Here is an 18,128-nt window from a genome sequence, read left to right on the forward strand (position 1 = left end):
AAAAGCCTTCACCGATAACCTTATCAAGTGAGCAAAGGATGACTTCCCAATGCCAGCAACCATTTAAATGTGTCTGAACTTTATTAATGATTTGGGCTAGGATAGATGAGCAACGGATAAATGAGATGATGGATAGATGAGCAACGTTTGCTACAGTCCATGGGTAGGCTGGTAGACTGATCTATCCAGCACACATCTAGGTGGACACGCCCGCCTGTGATAATGGTTGTAAATCTGTTCATTAAATTATCGCATGCATCACAAGAGCAGTGCTTGTTATAGGTTTGGTGGTGTCAATGTCCTAATCGACGTCGAAATGTTTGCTAGGTGATATGGATCTTAGTTATGACTGTTTAAAAAACGTTATTCAAATTGTATGACTGAGAATGAGATCCTATTTATCAGTCTTTTTTTTTTGAGTATCAGTCAGGCAATAACATGCAATGTTCAATTCAACAGAGGTAGATACAGCTTTAAGGTCACTGGAACGTTCCTTGATACAATAAAGGCAAGCACAGTGAACAGTTATTATCTATAGTTATAATTTCAGTTTATACTGCTAACCTTCCTTGAAAGGAACTCAGACGCAGCAATACCATGAGCTACACACACACACACAAACATTGTGCGTGCTTAGACTACTTATATCGTATACCATTTTTACCCTTTATTTTAATAAACTCTTTACATTTATTCTGAGTTGCGTTGTCAATGCAGCCCTCTATTATTTTGATAGCAACACAAATAGTTATAGAAAACTCATTTTAGAAGCGCTCCTCATTTGTTCCACTAGATGGAGCCATTTACCTTAAGAGTTTAGTTGCAGGTTCTCTTGTTTGGAGACATCTTTGATGCTAGATCTTTACTTTATCTTACCAGAATTAATGATTTTCAGCCCCACCGTTAGCCGTTAGTTAGAGCCTTGGTGAGACAAAAAGTACAACGTACAAGGATCCAATGTACATGCACAAATGAAGAAAGCAATAAATAAAATACACTAGTTTATTACTTTTATTTAAATAATTTACCATAAAAAAAATGCAAAACGTGGGAAGATTTCAAATGTGAAACAAATATAATTTATTAACCGGATCACCATAACAACAATTACAGCTGTATTGCATAACATTGAATAGAAAGGCGAAAGAAAGTAAGCCATTTGGAAAATGGTTCAAATAAAAACAAGGTTATTGAACACCATGAAACCATGAAAAACAGTTCATAGAATTCTGTATGACATAGTTGTCTTTCATTATATACCCGGTGCTATCCATTTATGCAACAAGACTGGTTTTGGTAAAGGTTCAGTTAAATGCAGTGTTGACCTTGATCACAATGGCTCATCTCAGGCATTCAAAGCAGCACGGAACGTTTTTGAAAAGCCTGTAATACTCTTCTTGAACCTGTCAAAGAAAAAGAAAAGAAAACATAATGAACATAATTTGAAAATGTTGTGTGTTGTTCAACCGTTCAATGCGAGTGTTGTGCGATGTGGTCCACGTTCAAAGGAACTCTGAAGGGCGACTGAATGTATGATGAATAAATATTTATCTATGCAATATATATACATATTTTTTATTTTAATGCAATGTGTACACGTGTCAAATGTGAATGTACAGACACAACGTAATGCTTGAGGAAATTCTGAAATATTTTCCTACGGTATGTATTCCTTTCTCACCTTCCTTGACAAGACGCAGAGGAAGATGAAGATGAACATGCCCTGGAAGGTGTTGGCGATGGTGAACAGGTAGGCGGTGAGGGTGGTCTCGTGGAGGATGTGGAGCAAGCCGAACGTCCAGGTGGCCCCCAGCACGAAGAGGAGGGCCAAGGCCCCGCGGGCACAGGACCTGTGGGGGTGGGGGTGCCAGCACACTTTACATCACCCTGAGGACATCGCATAATGCAGCACATCTGTGTAACATCGCCTCATGCATCACATCTGTATTACATCTTCTAATGCATCACATCTGTATTACATCACCTAATGCATCACATCTGTGTAACTTCACCTAATATATTACATCATATCTGCATTACATCACCTAATGCATGACATCATCCAATGCATGACATCACATATGTATTAGCTCACAATAAAGCTTTACATCCCATCTGCATTACATCACATAACTCTTTACATCAAATCTGTAGTACATCTGTAATACACCATATCTGCATTACATGAACAATGCATGACAGCATACAATGCTTTAGATCAGTCGTTTTCAATCTGTGGTACGCGTGCCACTGGTGGTACGCGAGCGCCCTCTATTGGTACGAATTTTTTTGTAAAGTTGAAGTAATCGTTAAAAAATAAATAATTGCATGTACACCCATACACACACACACACACACACACACACACTAAACACATAAGCACACATATGCCGCTTACTGCAGTATTTTTAATACTGAAGATTAAATATTTCCGTTGTTTTTCTATGATACACTTGATCTTACTAATGATTGTTTGATTACAGTGTTTTAGCTGTTCACATGATTTCCCTCTTTGCTGTGCATGATTAATGCACTGAAATTGCTTATAACAGGATTGTTTGACTCCAGTATTTGAATATTCATGTTCAATTCTTCATGTTGAATTTTTTGATGCGGTACAATTTACCTCACATGATTGGTTGACTGCAGTTTTTGAAATTAATATCCTCACTAGAATGACTGTAATGTTTTATGCCAGATGATATCCCCATTTGCTGGGTAGGCCTATTGATGCAGTTCAATTGTTAGCATTGTCACGTTGCTAGTGTTTAAATACAATACATGAGTTTATAGACAGTTTATAGACAGTTGGTTGCTTCGGTCAAATAAAGTTATGTGAATAATAAATCATATTATTAATATTAATGCCTTCTGTGTAAACTGGATGTAGTTATAGGCCTACGCCACTTTATTTTAATTCCGGTGGTACTTGGAGAGCCAAATAATTTCTAAGGTGGTACTCATGGTAAAAAGTTTGAGAACCACTGCTTTAGATAATATCTGAAATATATCACAACTTCATTCCCCACTAGTATAGATCATCTTTGATACTTTTACACTTTTGTCATTGTTAAGTCCAATTTTACCTGATGTTTACATAATGGCTGATTTGACCAGATGTTTTCATAATTGCTGATATTACCTGATATTTTCATAATGGCTGATCTCTGGCTTTTTCACAGCAGTGTGTCGGAAAACTTTGTAGATGATGACTCCGAAAGCGAGAAGATTTACCTGAGCGACGGGAAAAAAAGCAACACATCTTAATTAGTCTTTAATAAACACACAGTAACACAAATCAGAATGAAAAATGGATGCATCAAAATATACGTCATACCAAAATGATCAGACAAGCGGGCCCAATGAAACTCCAAATGAAGTTGTTCTCTGTACTAAGCCAGCACCTATAAAACAACACAATAAAATGCGTTACTTTGCAACACTGTTACCCTAACAACAGTTTCCATTACACAATGCTCAGGCTTCAGGCGTGTTTCCCCACATAAAGTGAACCAAACGCACAGCGTTCCCCGATGCCTTTCATCTCCAGCCTTCCCTCAATGAGGAGGACACAGCGGAACCACGACCTCCCCGTCACCTGTTGACAGGCTGAGCGCCAAAGCCTTGAAAACGAGTCCTCAAGCGCCCTCAAGGGACTCCCAAAGAATGCACCCCGGTCCCCCATCAGCCTCATGAAATAAACAGCAATAACAACAACAATGTTTTTGAATTCATGTGTATTTGGACGCATGTACTTGTATGTATATATGTGTGTATATGTAGATGCTATATATTATGCACTGCATATACTTCATCTTTAGAAAACATGTTTTGTGCTTCCAAGTGGACAACGTTTACTTCTTCCCACTCCTTTTCAAATGTGTCAAGAAAAAAGGAAACAATATCAATTCATGACACGTTTTTCTTGCATAGTTGAAATAAATTACAATCAATCAAAAATCGATCAACCCAAAAACAACAACAGTCGGTCGGTGTCCCACCACGTACACTTTATCGGTGCCGTAGTATTTGGAGCCGAGCGCGGCGGAGATGGCCACCACCACGGCGGGGCTGCCGTAGCCGAAGATGTAGAAGTTGCGGTGCAGGAAGCCCTTGTTGTAGATGACCCCCACCACGATGAGGTACAGGTGGATGCCCTCGATGCACATCCAGGCGAACGCAGACAGGAAGAAGTAGTGGAGCAGCCCGGCGATTACAGAGCAGAAGAGCTGGAGACGGGGGGAGAGAGGGGAAGAGAGGGAGAGGGGGGGAGAGAGGGAGGAGAGAGAGAGAGGGGTAGAGAGGGCGGGGTAGAGAGAGGGAGAGAGAGGGTGGGAGAGAAAGCGAGGGAGTGGGAGGAGGGAGAGGGGGACAGAAATGGAGGAGAGAGGGTGGAAGGAGACGGAGAGGGGGGGGGGGAGAGAGAGGGGGGAGAGAGGGGGGAGAGAGAGGTGTTACAACAAAGGAGGAGAAGAGAGTGGGATATGGGCAGAGAAGGAGAGGGAGGGGAGTAAGAAATTGGCGGCGAAAGAGCAAATAAGATAAACCGGGGAGAGGCATTAACACTGGAACAAACCGCTTTTATGTTATCACTCAACGGTTTCAATGAATTGCCGTTTGCATTTAATGAGCATGCGTTACTTTGATCATCTTTGTGGAAATCAAACAATGCCTTGGAAATAGAGACCCTCGATCGAAGCAATAAAGCCTGTTTACTTTGAACTGGAATTTGCAGACAAATTAAATTAGTGGAATTTAATAACATTGCAGTGAGTGAGGAAGAATGAGAAAACATACTAATCCTGGCTAATAATGTTATTATCAACGTGGTACCGTATGCGTGTGTGTGTGTGTGTGTGTGGCGTATTTGTTTAGGTAATCTCCATGTGTTTTATGGTAGGTTTATTTGTACACTCATGAACCACGCACACGCTTTCTGTCCAACAACATGGTACCGTGTGTGAATGAGCGAGTGTGTGTTTGCCTGCCGTCATCTCCATCTCCAAATGTGTAATTGTACTTATAATGGTATGAAGACACTAACACACCCACACCCGCACCCGCACCCGCACAGGGACGCTGGAAGTAATTCACAGTTGGGGGGGCTGAGAAACGTATCGCGTTTGTATCGCGAACCTGCTGACTTCGGTGAGAGTTTCATTTCTTTTATACTGCTTGTGACATTTATAGTCAAATATATTGTTTGACTTATGTCAATAAAATGGCAATAGTATAATAATAGTCTGATATATTTATGTATTTATGTATTTATTTCCACGAGGGTTTTTGCATTTCACATTCAGCCTCTCGCCACCAGGGGGGGCTGCAGCCCCCCCAGCCCCCCCACTTCCAGCGTCCCTGCACCCGCACCCTTTCTCCGGCCTCCTCCTCCTCCTACGCGCGGGTACCTTGTGTGTGTTCATGTTGATGCCGACCAGGAAGATGAACTCGGCCATGAAGAGGCTGCAGCAGAGGTTGTTGTGGATGGTGGTGCGGGTGCTCTGGACCCCGCTGAAGAACCAGAAGGTGAAGATGCACATGGAGAGGCAGATGAGGGAGATGACCATGCCCAGCTGGGTGATGCGCATCAGGACGTTGGAGTGGGCCACCAGCTGGAGGAAATATGTTAAAAACACGTTTGGGTCGTTTATCACGGAGAGATTGAGTCATACAGCTTCGGTTGTGAAATTCTGTGAGGAAATGCATCAATATGAATCAAATGAGGACCCAAAACACAACAGCGAACTGAAGCCGTTTGTCAGCTCGAGGCGGGCGATAAACTAAAACGTTTGCAGGCGGTAAAACGTGAGGCGCACTGCACTGCCTTGCTGTTGAAGCCTGGGAAAAAAGCAGAGCGAAGCTGTAACAATGTAACAACTCCAGTATGTACAGTCTAAATGTGCAGTGACGTTGGCGTTTTTTTTCTTGAGTTGACATTTTATTCAACTCGGGGCGTCTGGGGCGCTCTGCCAAAAAACACGAGGCGCTCACTGCCAAAAAAAAAGAGGCGCTGAGCTACGCAAAAGCAGCAAGCAAAATGCTGATGACAGTTACAAGGTATAGCGGGCCGGCGCAGCTGCACGCTGATGGCTGGGATTGGGGCCTGCACTGTGTACGTTTTCACATCAGCACCCTCTAGTGGCTGAGTTATGGGCTACAGCTATTTAAACATTTTCAGAGAGGATGCGTAGATTTTCCTTTCCGTAGGTGAAAGGGCCAAAAGTGCCAAGAATAAAACGATTGTTCGATAGAAATTCCCTGGTTGGATTGACATATGTTTGAAGGGAATTCATAGAAAATCGAATTTCTAGAATGTTTTAGGTAACTATTAAGGGCAATCAATTATTTGAAGGCTAACCACCCATAAGGTCTGTGCAAAATAAGTAAGAAAATAAAAGAAAGGAAGAGTGAGGGCTTACTTTGTTTTACAACAATGATACGGTCAATTACGTTTTTATCAAATATAATCCTCTTACTTTTACTTCATTTTTTCATTTGTGCCCATCCAAAGTTCCCTGAATCTATTTAGTGTTTTAGTATTTACTAATCTAGCTCTCATTGAAAGGTTCTTTCAGAGTGCTCCAAAACACACGTGACCATATAAGGTGCAATGCATATCGTACGGTCATGTGACAGCGGGAGTAGGGCTGAACAATTAAGGCTAGGAATCAAAAGTTCAATAAAGATGTTATAATATCAATCCATGCATTAATTCATCTCCCCACATAAGCCTGAAAGAGCAGTTTATATGTTGACTGCTTCCAATGTTGTGTTGGTCATACTATAGAACAGGGGTCAGCAACCTTTTCAACATGCAGTGCCAGTTTGACATTTCCTCGTTAATTAGTGTGCCGCAACAATATATATAAAATTGAGCTGAATCATGACACAGCGACCAAAAACATTTCCAGAAGACCTGGAATTGTACTATTTCCATATAGTCCACAATCATGCATCAACATTTTAAATGTTCTTTTGGTTGTTATATTTGCAACATGGGCTTACAAATTCTAATTACATGGTCATAGAAGGATTTATTGCTTGTTTGGTAGATAATACAGAACCTAAGGAACTTTAAAAAGAAAAATCGCACACTAAATCGCAATCGCAATATTGGACAAAATAATCGCAATTCGATTATTTGCCCAAATCTTTCAGCCGTAACCGGGAGTATGAACCACTGACCCCCATCCCGCGTCCGAGCGTCTCCGTACTTACGTTGGCCCGCCCGGAGGACATAAGGATGGCGAAGTGGGTCAGGTGGTCGCAGGAGCACGTGGTGGCGGTGCTGTTGACCTGCTCCCTCGTACAGCCGTGGGTGGCCCAGTGGCCCTGCAGGGTGTCCGGGTCGTACTCCCAGAAGGCACACTTGGTCACGTCGGCGTCCACGTCGATAGGCTGAGCGGGGTGAAGAGAGGTGGGTGAGGTTGGTGTGAGAATGCGGTTTGTTTTCGGTGTGCTGGGTGTGGTACCTCTAGAGCAAAACTAAGGGACTATGTGTAGACCACAACCACTCTTTTGTCACTGTATATATTATTGATGCAGTAATATAATTTTATGTTTGCTTTGGCTTTCTGCTAAATCTTAAATACATTGGACTTTCATTTTTTTAGCTTTGCTTTTATTTTATGTATCTATTTTATATTATTACTTCAAACATATTGTATGTTTGCTTTAGCTTTCTGCTAAATCTTAAAGTTATCTATCTTATTATATTATTTCATTGCCTCGTCTGCCTCGTGTATGAAAAGTGCCATATAAATAAATTGGCTTTGCTTTCCTTTGCCAAATTATTATCCTTTTATCTTATCCTGATGCTTGCTACCAATCAATCGATCAATGATGTTGCAGCTCTAGTCTTCATCATAAACATTGCACATTGGAAACAAATGTGGGTGGAAGAAGTTGTCAGTTCAACTGTCCCCTTCCACTGCAGCCAAGCCATTGCTGTGCAAAATTTCACAGTTGGCTTTGTACATATTTGTGTATAATTTCTTATAGCATATTCCTCATGCATCCTTGAATGGTTCAACGTTGCGTGGAGATGATTCATATTTGAATGGCAACACAACATTATGTTATGAGTTTGTTGTTTACGGTGATTTAGCATGCATGCAATTCAGAATAAATTAGTTATTTATACGTGAGCAATATTACAGGTATTATCAGTTTTCTATAATGAGTAACCATTATGTTGTGCATCTTCACGTGACAAAAAAAGCAAATAAACACATGGATGGAACAAATATTGGAATTAACTGTAATTGACATTAATAATGCAATAAAAAAACACTTCCCCAATAGTTCCAGTGGGAAAAATATTCACGAGTTATTAAGAAAAAAACAAAAACGAAGCACTGCGTAGTTCTATAGCAATATCGTTCTATAACAATAACGTCAAGCAGGATCTGTCATCATCACGGTGGAGTGATGGGAGTGATGGGCTTTTGATGACCTCTCAAATCAGATACTAACGACTTTAAAAGCGCGCAACAACAAGCCGAAGTGCAAAAGACGCAAAAACGCCGGCAGGCGAGTAAAATCAAAACAAATCGTAACTTTTTAAAGTTTTGCTCTCTGATCCGAAGTGACACACACCACGGTTGCTACGCTATATTAGCAGCGAGAACCGCACGAGTCCAGCTAGCCTCAGCAGTATGCAGCTAAAGGTATCAGCAACCGCGGTCCCCCTTTACCTCGTTGTGCCAGAGAGTGAGGGTGATGCGTTCCAGTTGGTAGACGTCAGCAGGTTTGATGGCGGCCGCGACCACCTGGGAGTGGACCGTGATTTCCCCCGATCCGGCATAGCGCGAGTAGTCGGTGACTCCCGGGTCCGAACTGGGCTTCAGGATGTCACCGAGGCTGTCATATCGCACAAACACCACCGAGACGCTTCCTGACGGACCGGGAAGGCGAGGAGAGAAGGGAGGAAGCGGAGGAAGGAAGGAAGTGACTTTATTAGCTGACCTGAAACGATGACGGGGACGCTTTTTACCGTAACTCGGGTGACTCAGGAGGTTACTGACTGTGACCCACAACAAGTAATAAAAAATCTATATATAAAATAAAATAGTTGTGTATCTTGAAAACTCGCACACTTACGCACACACACACACACACACACACACACACACACACACACACACACACACACACACACACACACACCAGTATATATATTTTCTTTTTTTACAAAAACGGTATAATAAAATACATTTTGTGTAAATAAATATATGAATAAACATCTCACCATTACTGCGGTCTTTCAGACCATCTTTGGGTTCAATCTTAATAAGATCTCCACTTAGGGACACAGACAGCGGCTCCTGGGACTGATCGGCGTCGAACGTCACCACCTTCAACTCTGTGTGTCAGAAAGGGAATGCAAAGAACATAGTCATAAGAATCTCGAAAAATACAACTCATTAATAATCATATATATGCACACACACTATCCAAAATTGGTGATTCTCAGGGGCTGGACACCCAACCCTGGGTCCTATCCCACATTACTACAGAGTACCATGCGGCATCCACCGAGAAAGACACCTCACCCCTTCCTGCTGCTCATGACGAATGACCAGCATTTGAACTCACGGTAACACCCTTACGACCCCAACCTAAATAACTACACGCCATGAATTAGGATCATAGTAAAGAATTACTGTCCACGTGTGAACCGGTATGAGGTATAACCCGGCGCCCTCTCACCCATCTCACTGGCTCTGATGTCCAGCTGGGTGGTGGGGGCGCTGCTGCCCCGGGCCAGAGCCAGGGCACTCTGCTCCAGCGCGTGCAGCAGCTTGGTCACGGTGTTCTCCCTCAGCTCCTCTGCCATCCGGCTCCACGCCACCAGCTCCTCCTTCTCCACCAGGTTGTTCACCGCCGCCACCAGTTTCTGTCCCCCCAGCGCCAGAGGAATGTGTGAATACACGTCGTATGGGGACTGCTTTGTGTTTTTATGCATGGCGGTATGGTTTGTATTTCAGGTGTGCTCTGAATAACAATTAAGATGAAAGGCACGTTCAATGTATGTAGGTATGTAGGTGTGTATGTTTGCATGTATGTATGTGCATATGTATATACATTTGTATACTATACATATGTACGCATGTATGTATGTACATATGTATACACGCGTATATATGTCTGTCTGTTTGTATGGACATATCGTATATATGTATACATGTATGTATGTATGTAGTACATACATACATACATACATACATACATACATACATACAGACATACATACATACATGTATATACTTATAGACGATATGTCCATACAAACAGACATATATCCGTATATACATATGTACATACTATGTATGTATGTATGTATGTATGTATGTATGCATGTATGTATACGTATGCATGTATGTCTGTCTGTCTGTATGTATGTATGCATGCATGTATGTATGTATACGTATGCATGTATGTCTGTCTGTCTGTATGGTATTGTATTGTTTTCCGTTAATTTTTTTTTAGATTGCTGTGAGCTATGAGTAGAACAATAGAACAATGCAAATAGAACAATGCAATAAAGGAGTATGCTTGAAAAATGTTTTCCTAAAATGATTTTAATCATTTAATCATTTGAATAAACCACTTTAATCTCAGACCGTTTTCAAGCATATCCTCCAAAACGTTAGAAAACGGAGCTCACAGTGAGAGTGGCGTTGACAGCACCGGGCTCGCTGACGGCATGATTCCCCTCGAAGCGCCAGGCCGAGCGAGACAAGGCCTCCACGTACGAGATGACCTCCACCGAGGTCAGGTCTCCGGACGTCTTCGCCGTGATCTCTCCCAGCATGCTCCTGGGCTCCGTCAAGTTGGCGATCTTCAAAAGGAATAACACCGTAAAAAAAAAGAGAGATTGGGCTTTGAAGTTTTATTTTTTAGAATCCCAAAGCTATCATCTACAAGAAGTTGATGGTCGTTATGATAGAGGCAGAAGATATCTTTGGTGTTTATGCTAGAATATAGAACAATTTATTTTTTTGTGTAGAACAATAATTTTATGAATTGTATTTGGATGGTATGCTGACGAAAACACAATTTCCCTATTCATATGGCTATAAATGTATCTATTTATTTGAAACATATAAATCTGGAAATGGTGAGAGATGCAGTAGGGCAAGTAGAATGGCTAACTGCGACAAATAAAATTGCAATACATTATAGCAAATCAAAATAACCTTTCATTAAGCTACTAAAAATGATACTGCATGTAAAATTCCCATTCTTTGAATTCTTTGATTCAGATATCTGGTAAAAACGACAACTCTGGGTAGGCGAAGACGCTGTCTTAATTCATGTCTTGACACATTCTCACCAACAGAGGGCAGTGTCCGACTATGTTTTAAAGCACCATCCATTGAGAATAGCAGCACTCACGTATTCAAGAGTTCTGTTGACAGTCTGTGTGAGGCACCCGGCGCTGTCATGGCAGTCTTTCTGAGGGTGCACTGAAAGCAACAATTAGTAAAAGTGTTAGGTTGATAAGTGGGTTTTGTGATCTCACAGGCAAAATAAATTCACACATTGTTTTTAAATTGCACTGGAAATTGTATGGTGCTTAATATGTGTCAGTTTTCTTTATCATCCCAATAGCCTTAAACTTTGGGAAATGAATATTGCATGATGATTTCCAATGAGGCTCCCACTTGTGTAGCTCTTATTATGCTGTGGGTGTATGTGTGTGTGTGTGTGTGTGTGTGTGTGTGTGTGTGTGTGTGTGTGTGTGTGTGTGTGTGTGTGTGTGTGTGTGTGTGTGTGTGTGCGTGTGTGAGAGAGTTTGCGTGCATGTTGGCCTACGTGGGCCTAAATGTGTGTGTGTGTGTGTGTGTGTGTGTGTGTGTGTGTGTGTGTGTGTGTGTGCGTTTGCTATGTATCTGTATGGGTCTGCGAGTGCATTTGTGTGAATCTTTGTGTGCCTACATTTGTGTGTGCTACTGCCTAGGTGTGTACCTATGTGTGCATGTGGGTCTCTGTGGGTCTGAATGTGTGTGTGTTTGCGCGCGGGCGCGTGGGTGCGATTGTGTGTGCGTGAGCCTTTGTGTGCCTGTGTGTGCAAATGTGTGGAAGCACAGCATTTACAGAGCTAAAGTATATACATCATTGTCCCGCGTACCTCTGCAGTGTGTGCCGTTGTCGGGCTGGAAGTGTGCGGGCCCTTTGGAGGGGCTGAAGTCCCGCTGGCAGGTGCAGTAGAAAGATCCGTTTGTGTTGTGGCAGTTGGAATACGGGCCACACCGCTGTACCGCCTCGCACTCATCAATGTCTTTACCGCAGCGCCCAGGTTGTAAATGGTCACAAAAATAAATAAAAAAAGATACTTTTTTTAAACTTTAAATATATATTTTTGGGTGTCATTTCATTTCATTTAGCCAGCATTTGTGAAATCTGTTGTGATGTTAAATTCTCGGGTCAGCAAAAGAGCTGTGTTTATGGCATAACTTTATAGCTCCATCCTTCTGATTAAAAGCCACAAAGTCGATATAAATGAGATGCAAATATGTGGTATCGTAATGGAATTTTAAGAGTGTGTGCGTGCGTCTGTGTGCGTGTGTCTGTGTGTACGTGTCCAATATTGTAATGGGTTGCATTCCATTGCACCGCATTGTGTTGCACAGTTTTGAAACGCTAGGAAGAGAATGACGCCACACTGGCGCGTGCATGAAGGCAAAACAGTGAGCTGTTAAACGATCCATTGTCATTTCAGACCAATCAGTCCGGGATTGTCCTTAAGCGTCCTCCCCTCACGCATCCAGGGGGACTGGGGGAGGGGGGGTTGGGGAGGTTGAGGGAGGGACGTTACCGGTGCAATCTGTGCTGCCGTTCAGTCCAGTGGAATGGTAGCCGGGAACGCACGTGCAGTTGTAGCTGCCATTGGTGTTGGTGCATCCCGCCCACTCCCCGCAGATATTGGTCCCGTTGCATTCGTTGTCGTCTGTGGAGAAGCGGGATGAGGAGGATGAGTATACGTGGAAATCAAATGGAAAAAAAATCTGGGTTAGTTGCAAAGGAAAGCCTAAAGAAGAGGAGGAAGAGGAAGGAAAAAGAAACAATCCAAAAGCTGCTGGCCTACTTGGGAAGGGGGAGGAGGGGGGTGTTGGGTGTAAGGGGTTGTGGTATCTCAATGTTCCTGGGCCGGCGTCTATTCCTAACGTCATGTCTCCGAAAATAGTTCTGGTGGTTTTTGCAATTATCTTTGTGCTACATCTGATAGCTCCGAAGACGCGTCTCTCCGTATCGCAGATAGCCGACAACACAAAACCTTGCGGATTTATTTAAAAGGGCGTCTTCTTTGTCCCTTCCGCGCTAAAGTGACGTAGATTGCTAAAGAGCCACAGACGCAGAGCAACAGACGCAGAAGTACAACTTGGAGATGGGAACAGACAATTGGCAGGGTTTTTGTGTGGCTCAAAGTTTTTTTGTGTGCTGACAATATCAAACATTTTGTTTTATACCGAGAGTCATTTCTGAATCAACCAAACGACATGAGCTAAGTGGTGGGCCTCCTCTGGGTATAATCTCAGGGTAGTTTTTGATGTGATTTACTAATTAAATCATTAATCTGTGGAACAACTTCATTAAAGCTGACGCCATCACAGGGCTGACTCGTATTCCTTTGGTCCTCTGGTGGCTGCATTATTAGTAAGTCCTAGAGAATATTATTCCTCATCTTATCGCTCTCGGAGGGAGATGCATACCACACTGTACAAATCGTCTTCATTATTTTGTGCAAAAAAAGGTCTTTAATAACCTTTCAAATCGGTTCTGGTCGTCAGGGAGAAAAAAAAAGAAGTAAAATGAATCACTTGGAGGGAATAAGAAAGCCTCTATTCCTTTCTTCTTCTGTGGCGCTGTAAAGGCGTCCATTTTAAATGACCTTCCCCCAGTCCCACTTTGTTGGACTTGACCCTCCCAGACTTTCTGCTGTTGTCTCCTTTTCAGTTGAGCCATAATGGCCACATCAGTCTTCCTCCCCCATGTACTTTGTGCATAAAAACCTGTCCAGTAAGGGATATCCTGAGCTCCCAGAATGGGTGGAGACGCGGGATTCAGGGGAAATATCTTCACCACATTCCAGAACCTTTTGAACCGTTATTGTCGCACACACACAAACAGCGCCCACAGGAACCCTCAAATAAACCCCTTTGGTGTCTTCTCCTACTGCAACTAATGTACAAGAATGTGCTCTCTGCTCCATTAGATTCAACATCCACTAAGTGAGAATAAAAAACAATAAAAAAACAAACAATGGAATAAAGGGGTTTGCTTTTTAGAGGAGACAATCTCTAATTGGCGTGATTTGGATTGATCCAAGCCCCCATCCATTGATTGAGTGTCTCCGAGGGTCGATGAGAGATTTCCGTGAATCAACTCATTACTTGATACGAGTAAGCCTGAAGTAGAAAAGCCCACAGGTGCAGACACCATGAACTACGCCATGGCATAGCATTTACCAAGGAAAGGAAGAAAGAACCAAAGAAAAAGGCAACGGCCGCGACATCACTTCATTCAGGTGCTATGGGTCAGGTCGGCCCACCACTAATCATACACAGAAGCCCTCCAAACCCCGCCCCTGCGTCGGTCTGTGCGTTTGTTTGGAGGTCAGCGACTGCTCCGTGCTCAGATTGCTCACATCTCAGGCCCCTGAGATGTGTAAACCTGACCGTGATTAAAATCAAAGATGGAAGGAAACTAGAAAAGCTACCAAGAACGTGATTTAAGTAGCGGCTACTTAAAAAAGAAAGCACAGGGCCATCGAAAGTTCATGGTCAGTAACAGAAGAATATCTTTTTATTTTATTTGCTTATCCATTTTTTTTCTCCGTACTTTTATTAGAGATGACCTCACTGAGGTTTGGATGCCAGCTGGTAGTCACTGTGCAACAAGCTACTTCATACAACGTTGTTTACAAAATAACCCCAGCGCAGCTGTTATGGTGTGCACGGATCAAACCTCATGCAATGCAATCGTTTTAACAGTATTATTCATCATTATAATTATAATAATATTTATAAAGCTCTTATCGTTTAGGAGAGACGGAGGTTCTGTAAAGTGGTTACAAAACGCTCATGAAAAACGAACTAAAGACTGTCCGATACAAAAACGTCAGTTGAAACGGTCCAGGGTCACGGTGCCCTCAGATGGCCAGGGAGTGCCTTCTAAAGACGGGGGCGGCAGAGCAAAACGTCCAGTCCCCCATGGAGCTTTGTCCTGGGGGTGAGGAGTTGCAGGCGGTTGCCAGGCCACAGACTGCGGGAGGGATTTGGGGTGTTGAGGGCTTCTTTGGGTAGGGTGGTGGTGTGCCGAAGATGGATTTGAATGTCAGGAGGAGGGTTTTGAGTTCAAATTCGGGAAAGAGATGGGGAGAAAGAGTGCAGTGATGATAGGATAGGGGGTGATGTGTTGATGGTTTTTTTTCGCACTCTCATCGGGATATAGACCGGACCATCCACCGTATTCCTACTACTTCTAGCAGTAATACTGTTGTACTGAGTATGTGATGTCTGGAAAAGGCAGTGCTACATTCATAATTTAAGCAGTGTTGAGCAGTGAAGAAAAAAGAGAAAAAAGATTAATCATGTTTTTCCTGCAAAAAAAAGCTGTGTTTACTCTGGCAGAATCACAAGTCCTCTCTCTCACTTAGCAACGTGTCCAATCCACTTCTAATTCTCTACACTTGTAAACCCAACAGGTGTGGTTACCTTTTTACATGTTATGCTTTTCTTAAAAGCATAACATGTAGTAGTAGTTTAAGTAGTTTAAGAAAAGCCAATATTTCAAACTGGTTGAAGAGATAAACACCTGCCGAAAGCCACAGATCCATTGATGTGAGAAGTGGAGAAAATTGTGATATAAGGCATCTATTTCCAATAGCTCTTGTTGTTGTTGTTGCAATTTCAAATCATCCACTGGCTAAGCTATTTCTTTTTCCATCCAGGCCTAAAAGTAATTACTTTTCCACTGATACATGTATCAACCTTGTGAGTCAAGCAATTTGCTAAAAACATGTCATTCCTTTGCCAACTCGCGCGGTTATATGCGCACAAAAGAGCACAAACGCACACAAAACCCAATTACATCTCCCGCCTAATGTTTCAGAAATAAAGTTCTCCACGCGTAATGACAATCGCTCTTTCTAACATCAAATCCTCACATAAAACACCAATGTAGTGTAAATCCACACACACACACACACACACACACACACACACACACACACACACACACACACACACACACACACACACACACACACACACACACACACACACACACACACACACACACACACACACACACCCACACACACACACACACACACACACACACACACACACACACACACACACACACACACACACAGACTATAGGGAGTCGTGGCCCACACCCCCAAGCCCCAGACGTTTGTCTGTGTCCAGGCGGTTGTTTTGCAGTCACGGCTGGGTGAATGGCTGGTTCTATTTACCGTTACAAAACTTGATGCCGTCGCCGGTGTATCCGTGTCTGCAGTAGCAGCCCCTCAGTCCGCTGTGGGATTCGCACACCGCCAGCAAGTGACATTCGGGGCAGTTGTCAGCGCGGCACAGTTTCACCGCACCGTAGACCCATGCTGCGCAGCCAAACAGAGGGAACACACCGTCTCCATTTTTGGGTGACGAACGCATTTGGGATCACGGCTAAGGTAGAAATCCGGCTAACCGGTTCGCTGTTTAGTTTCACTTAGCAGTTTGACTAAAGGGGCTCACGGTGAGATGGGGATGCAGGTCATTAAGAAGCAGCTAGGGGGGGGGGGGGGGGGGGAGTCTCGCTTTGGGACCCCCTGTAGAGTCAGGTTGGACCGCTTCGGACATCAGGGATCGAACCCGGTAACTCTCGAGCCCCCATGGATTCAGAGACATAAGCCGCTACTCTCCTAGCCAATTCTATCCTAGCTGGTCTCCAATGGTTACATGCGAAAGCCAGCCTAGGATCGGTTCCTATTCCTCTTCCACGGTCACACTGTGAGTGTGTCGTCGTACAGTTTTATCATGGGAGCTGGGCCCTTAGTGGGGAAACCATTCCTTCAAGCCACCTGGAGTGTTTTGATGTATGTTACATCTGGTTACAAAACGTTAAACTACCCCAAACCCCAGCTGCTTGCATCAGTCTGTACCTGAAAGCCCACCGTGTTATGCGGATAATGTATCATTTGGTGGTATGAAATAAGAAAAAGCCCTTACCTGTTAAAAGTACAAGTTTCATCGAGGACTTGAGCAAGGAGTCCATACTCTTGCGCTGGCTCAGGATTTCACTTTTAGTGGAGGCAAGCAGGGGGTGGTTGGGTGGGTGTGTGGCTGGTGACGTGGGCCGCTTCCCCGCATCAGGCTTCCTGTTTCCCTAAACCTGGCCCTTCCTGGCCTGATCTTTAATCAGCTTTCAGAGGCACACACGGAGGAGGAGAAGCAGAGGGAGAATGAGGAGGCCTTGCTGGTGTCTAAGCACGACAGAGAGTCTCTTTTTGAAACACACACTTTTTTTTTTCCTTTTTTTCCTCCCAACATTCAACTCTCGCCGTCGTTCCCGAGCCCACTCCTGGCCTCTGTAGATCACTTTTATTTCACCGTCGTTATTCGTAACTTTTTTCCTTTTAAGGCTGAAATTGGCCAAAAAATAAAGAGTTTTTAACGGCAACGTGACTCTGGCCTCCGCCATGTTCAGGCTAACCTTGTTCCATTGTTCGCGGGAGCCGTCGGCGGTACAGTAGGCTATGTAAACACTGGGCCAAAACAACACTGACGGACGGACTGACTTCACCAAAGGACAGCCCCCACCCTCTGTCCCACTCCCACACACAACCTCCCTTTCCTCAGTATGGTCTACATGCACGTAGACGTGCACACACACAAGCGCGCACAAACACACACACACACACACACACACACACACACGCACGCACGCACGCACGCACGCACGCACGCACGCACGCACGCACGCACGCACGCACGCACGCACGCACGCACGCACGCACGCACACACACACACACACACACACACACACACACACACACACACACACACACACACACACACACACACACACACACACACACACACACACACACACACAC

The 18,128-nt window shown here is 43.6% G+C and overlaps 1 protein-coding gene across 1 annotated transcript; it reads right to left on the minus strand.

Moving 5' to 3' along the window:
- Positions 1-998: 998 nt before the first annotated feature.
- On the minus strand, positions 999-17,710 carry adgrl4 (adhesion G protein-coupled receptor L4). Its single transcript, XM_060066988.1, has 16 exons — positions 17,241-17,710; positions 16,487-16,630; positions 12,824-12,955; positions 12,137-12,286; positions 11,401-11,471; positions 10,670-10,843; positions 9,712-9,898; positions 9,251-9,364; positions 8,697-8,896; positions 7,219-7,398; positions 5,409-5,612; positions 4,009-4,229; positions 3,338-3,404; positions 3,143-3,234; positions 1,682-1,850; positions 999-1,403 (listed from the first exon to the last, which is right to left on the minus strand). The coding sequence occupies exons 1-16, from the start codon at positions 17,284-17,286 to the stop codon at positions 1,341-1,343; spliced, it is 2,214 nt and encodes a 737-aa protein (XP_059922971.1). The 5' UTR covers positions 17,287-17,710; the 3' UTR covers positions 999-1,340.
- Positions 17,711-18,128: the final 418 nt, after the last annotated feature.

Source organism: Gadus macrocephalus, chromosome 12 (assembly GCF_031168955.1).
Source record: "Gadus macrocephalus chromosome 12, ASM3116895v1".
NCBI lineage: Eukaryota > Metazoa > Chordata > Actinopteri > Gadiformes > Gadidae > Gadus > Gadus macrocephalus.

Bases quoted from the DNA above. Each gene is read 5' to 3' on its own strand.
- adgrl4 (XM_060066988.1), bottom strand. From the start codon at position 17,286: ATGGACTCCTTGCTCAAGTCCTCGATGAAACTTGTACTTTTAACAG. The intron at 12,956-16,486 runs GTAAATAGAACC...GCTTCTCCACAG, and splicing joins CGGCATCAAGTTTTGTAACG to ACGACAACGAATGCAACGGG. The intron at 10,844-11,400 runs GTGAGTGCTGCT...TTCCTTTTGAAG, and splicing joins TCAACAGAACTCTTGAATAC to ATCGCCAACTTGACGGAGCC.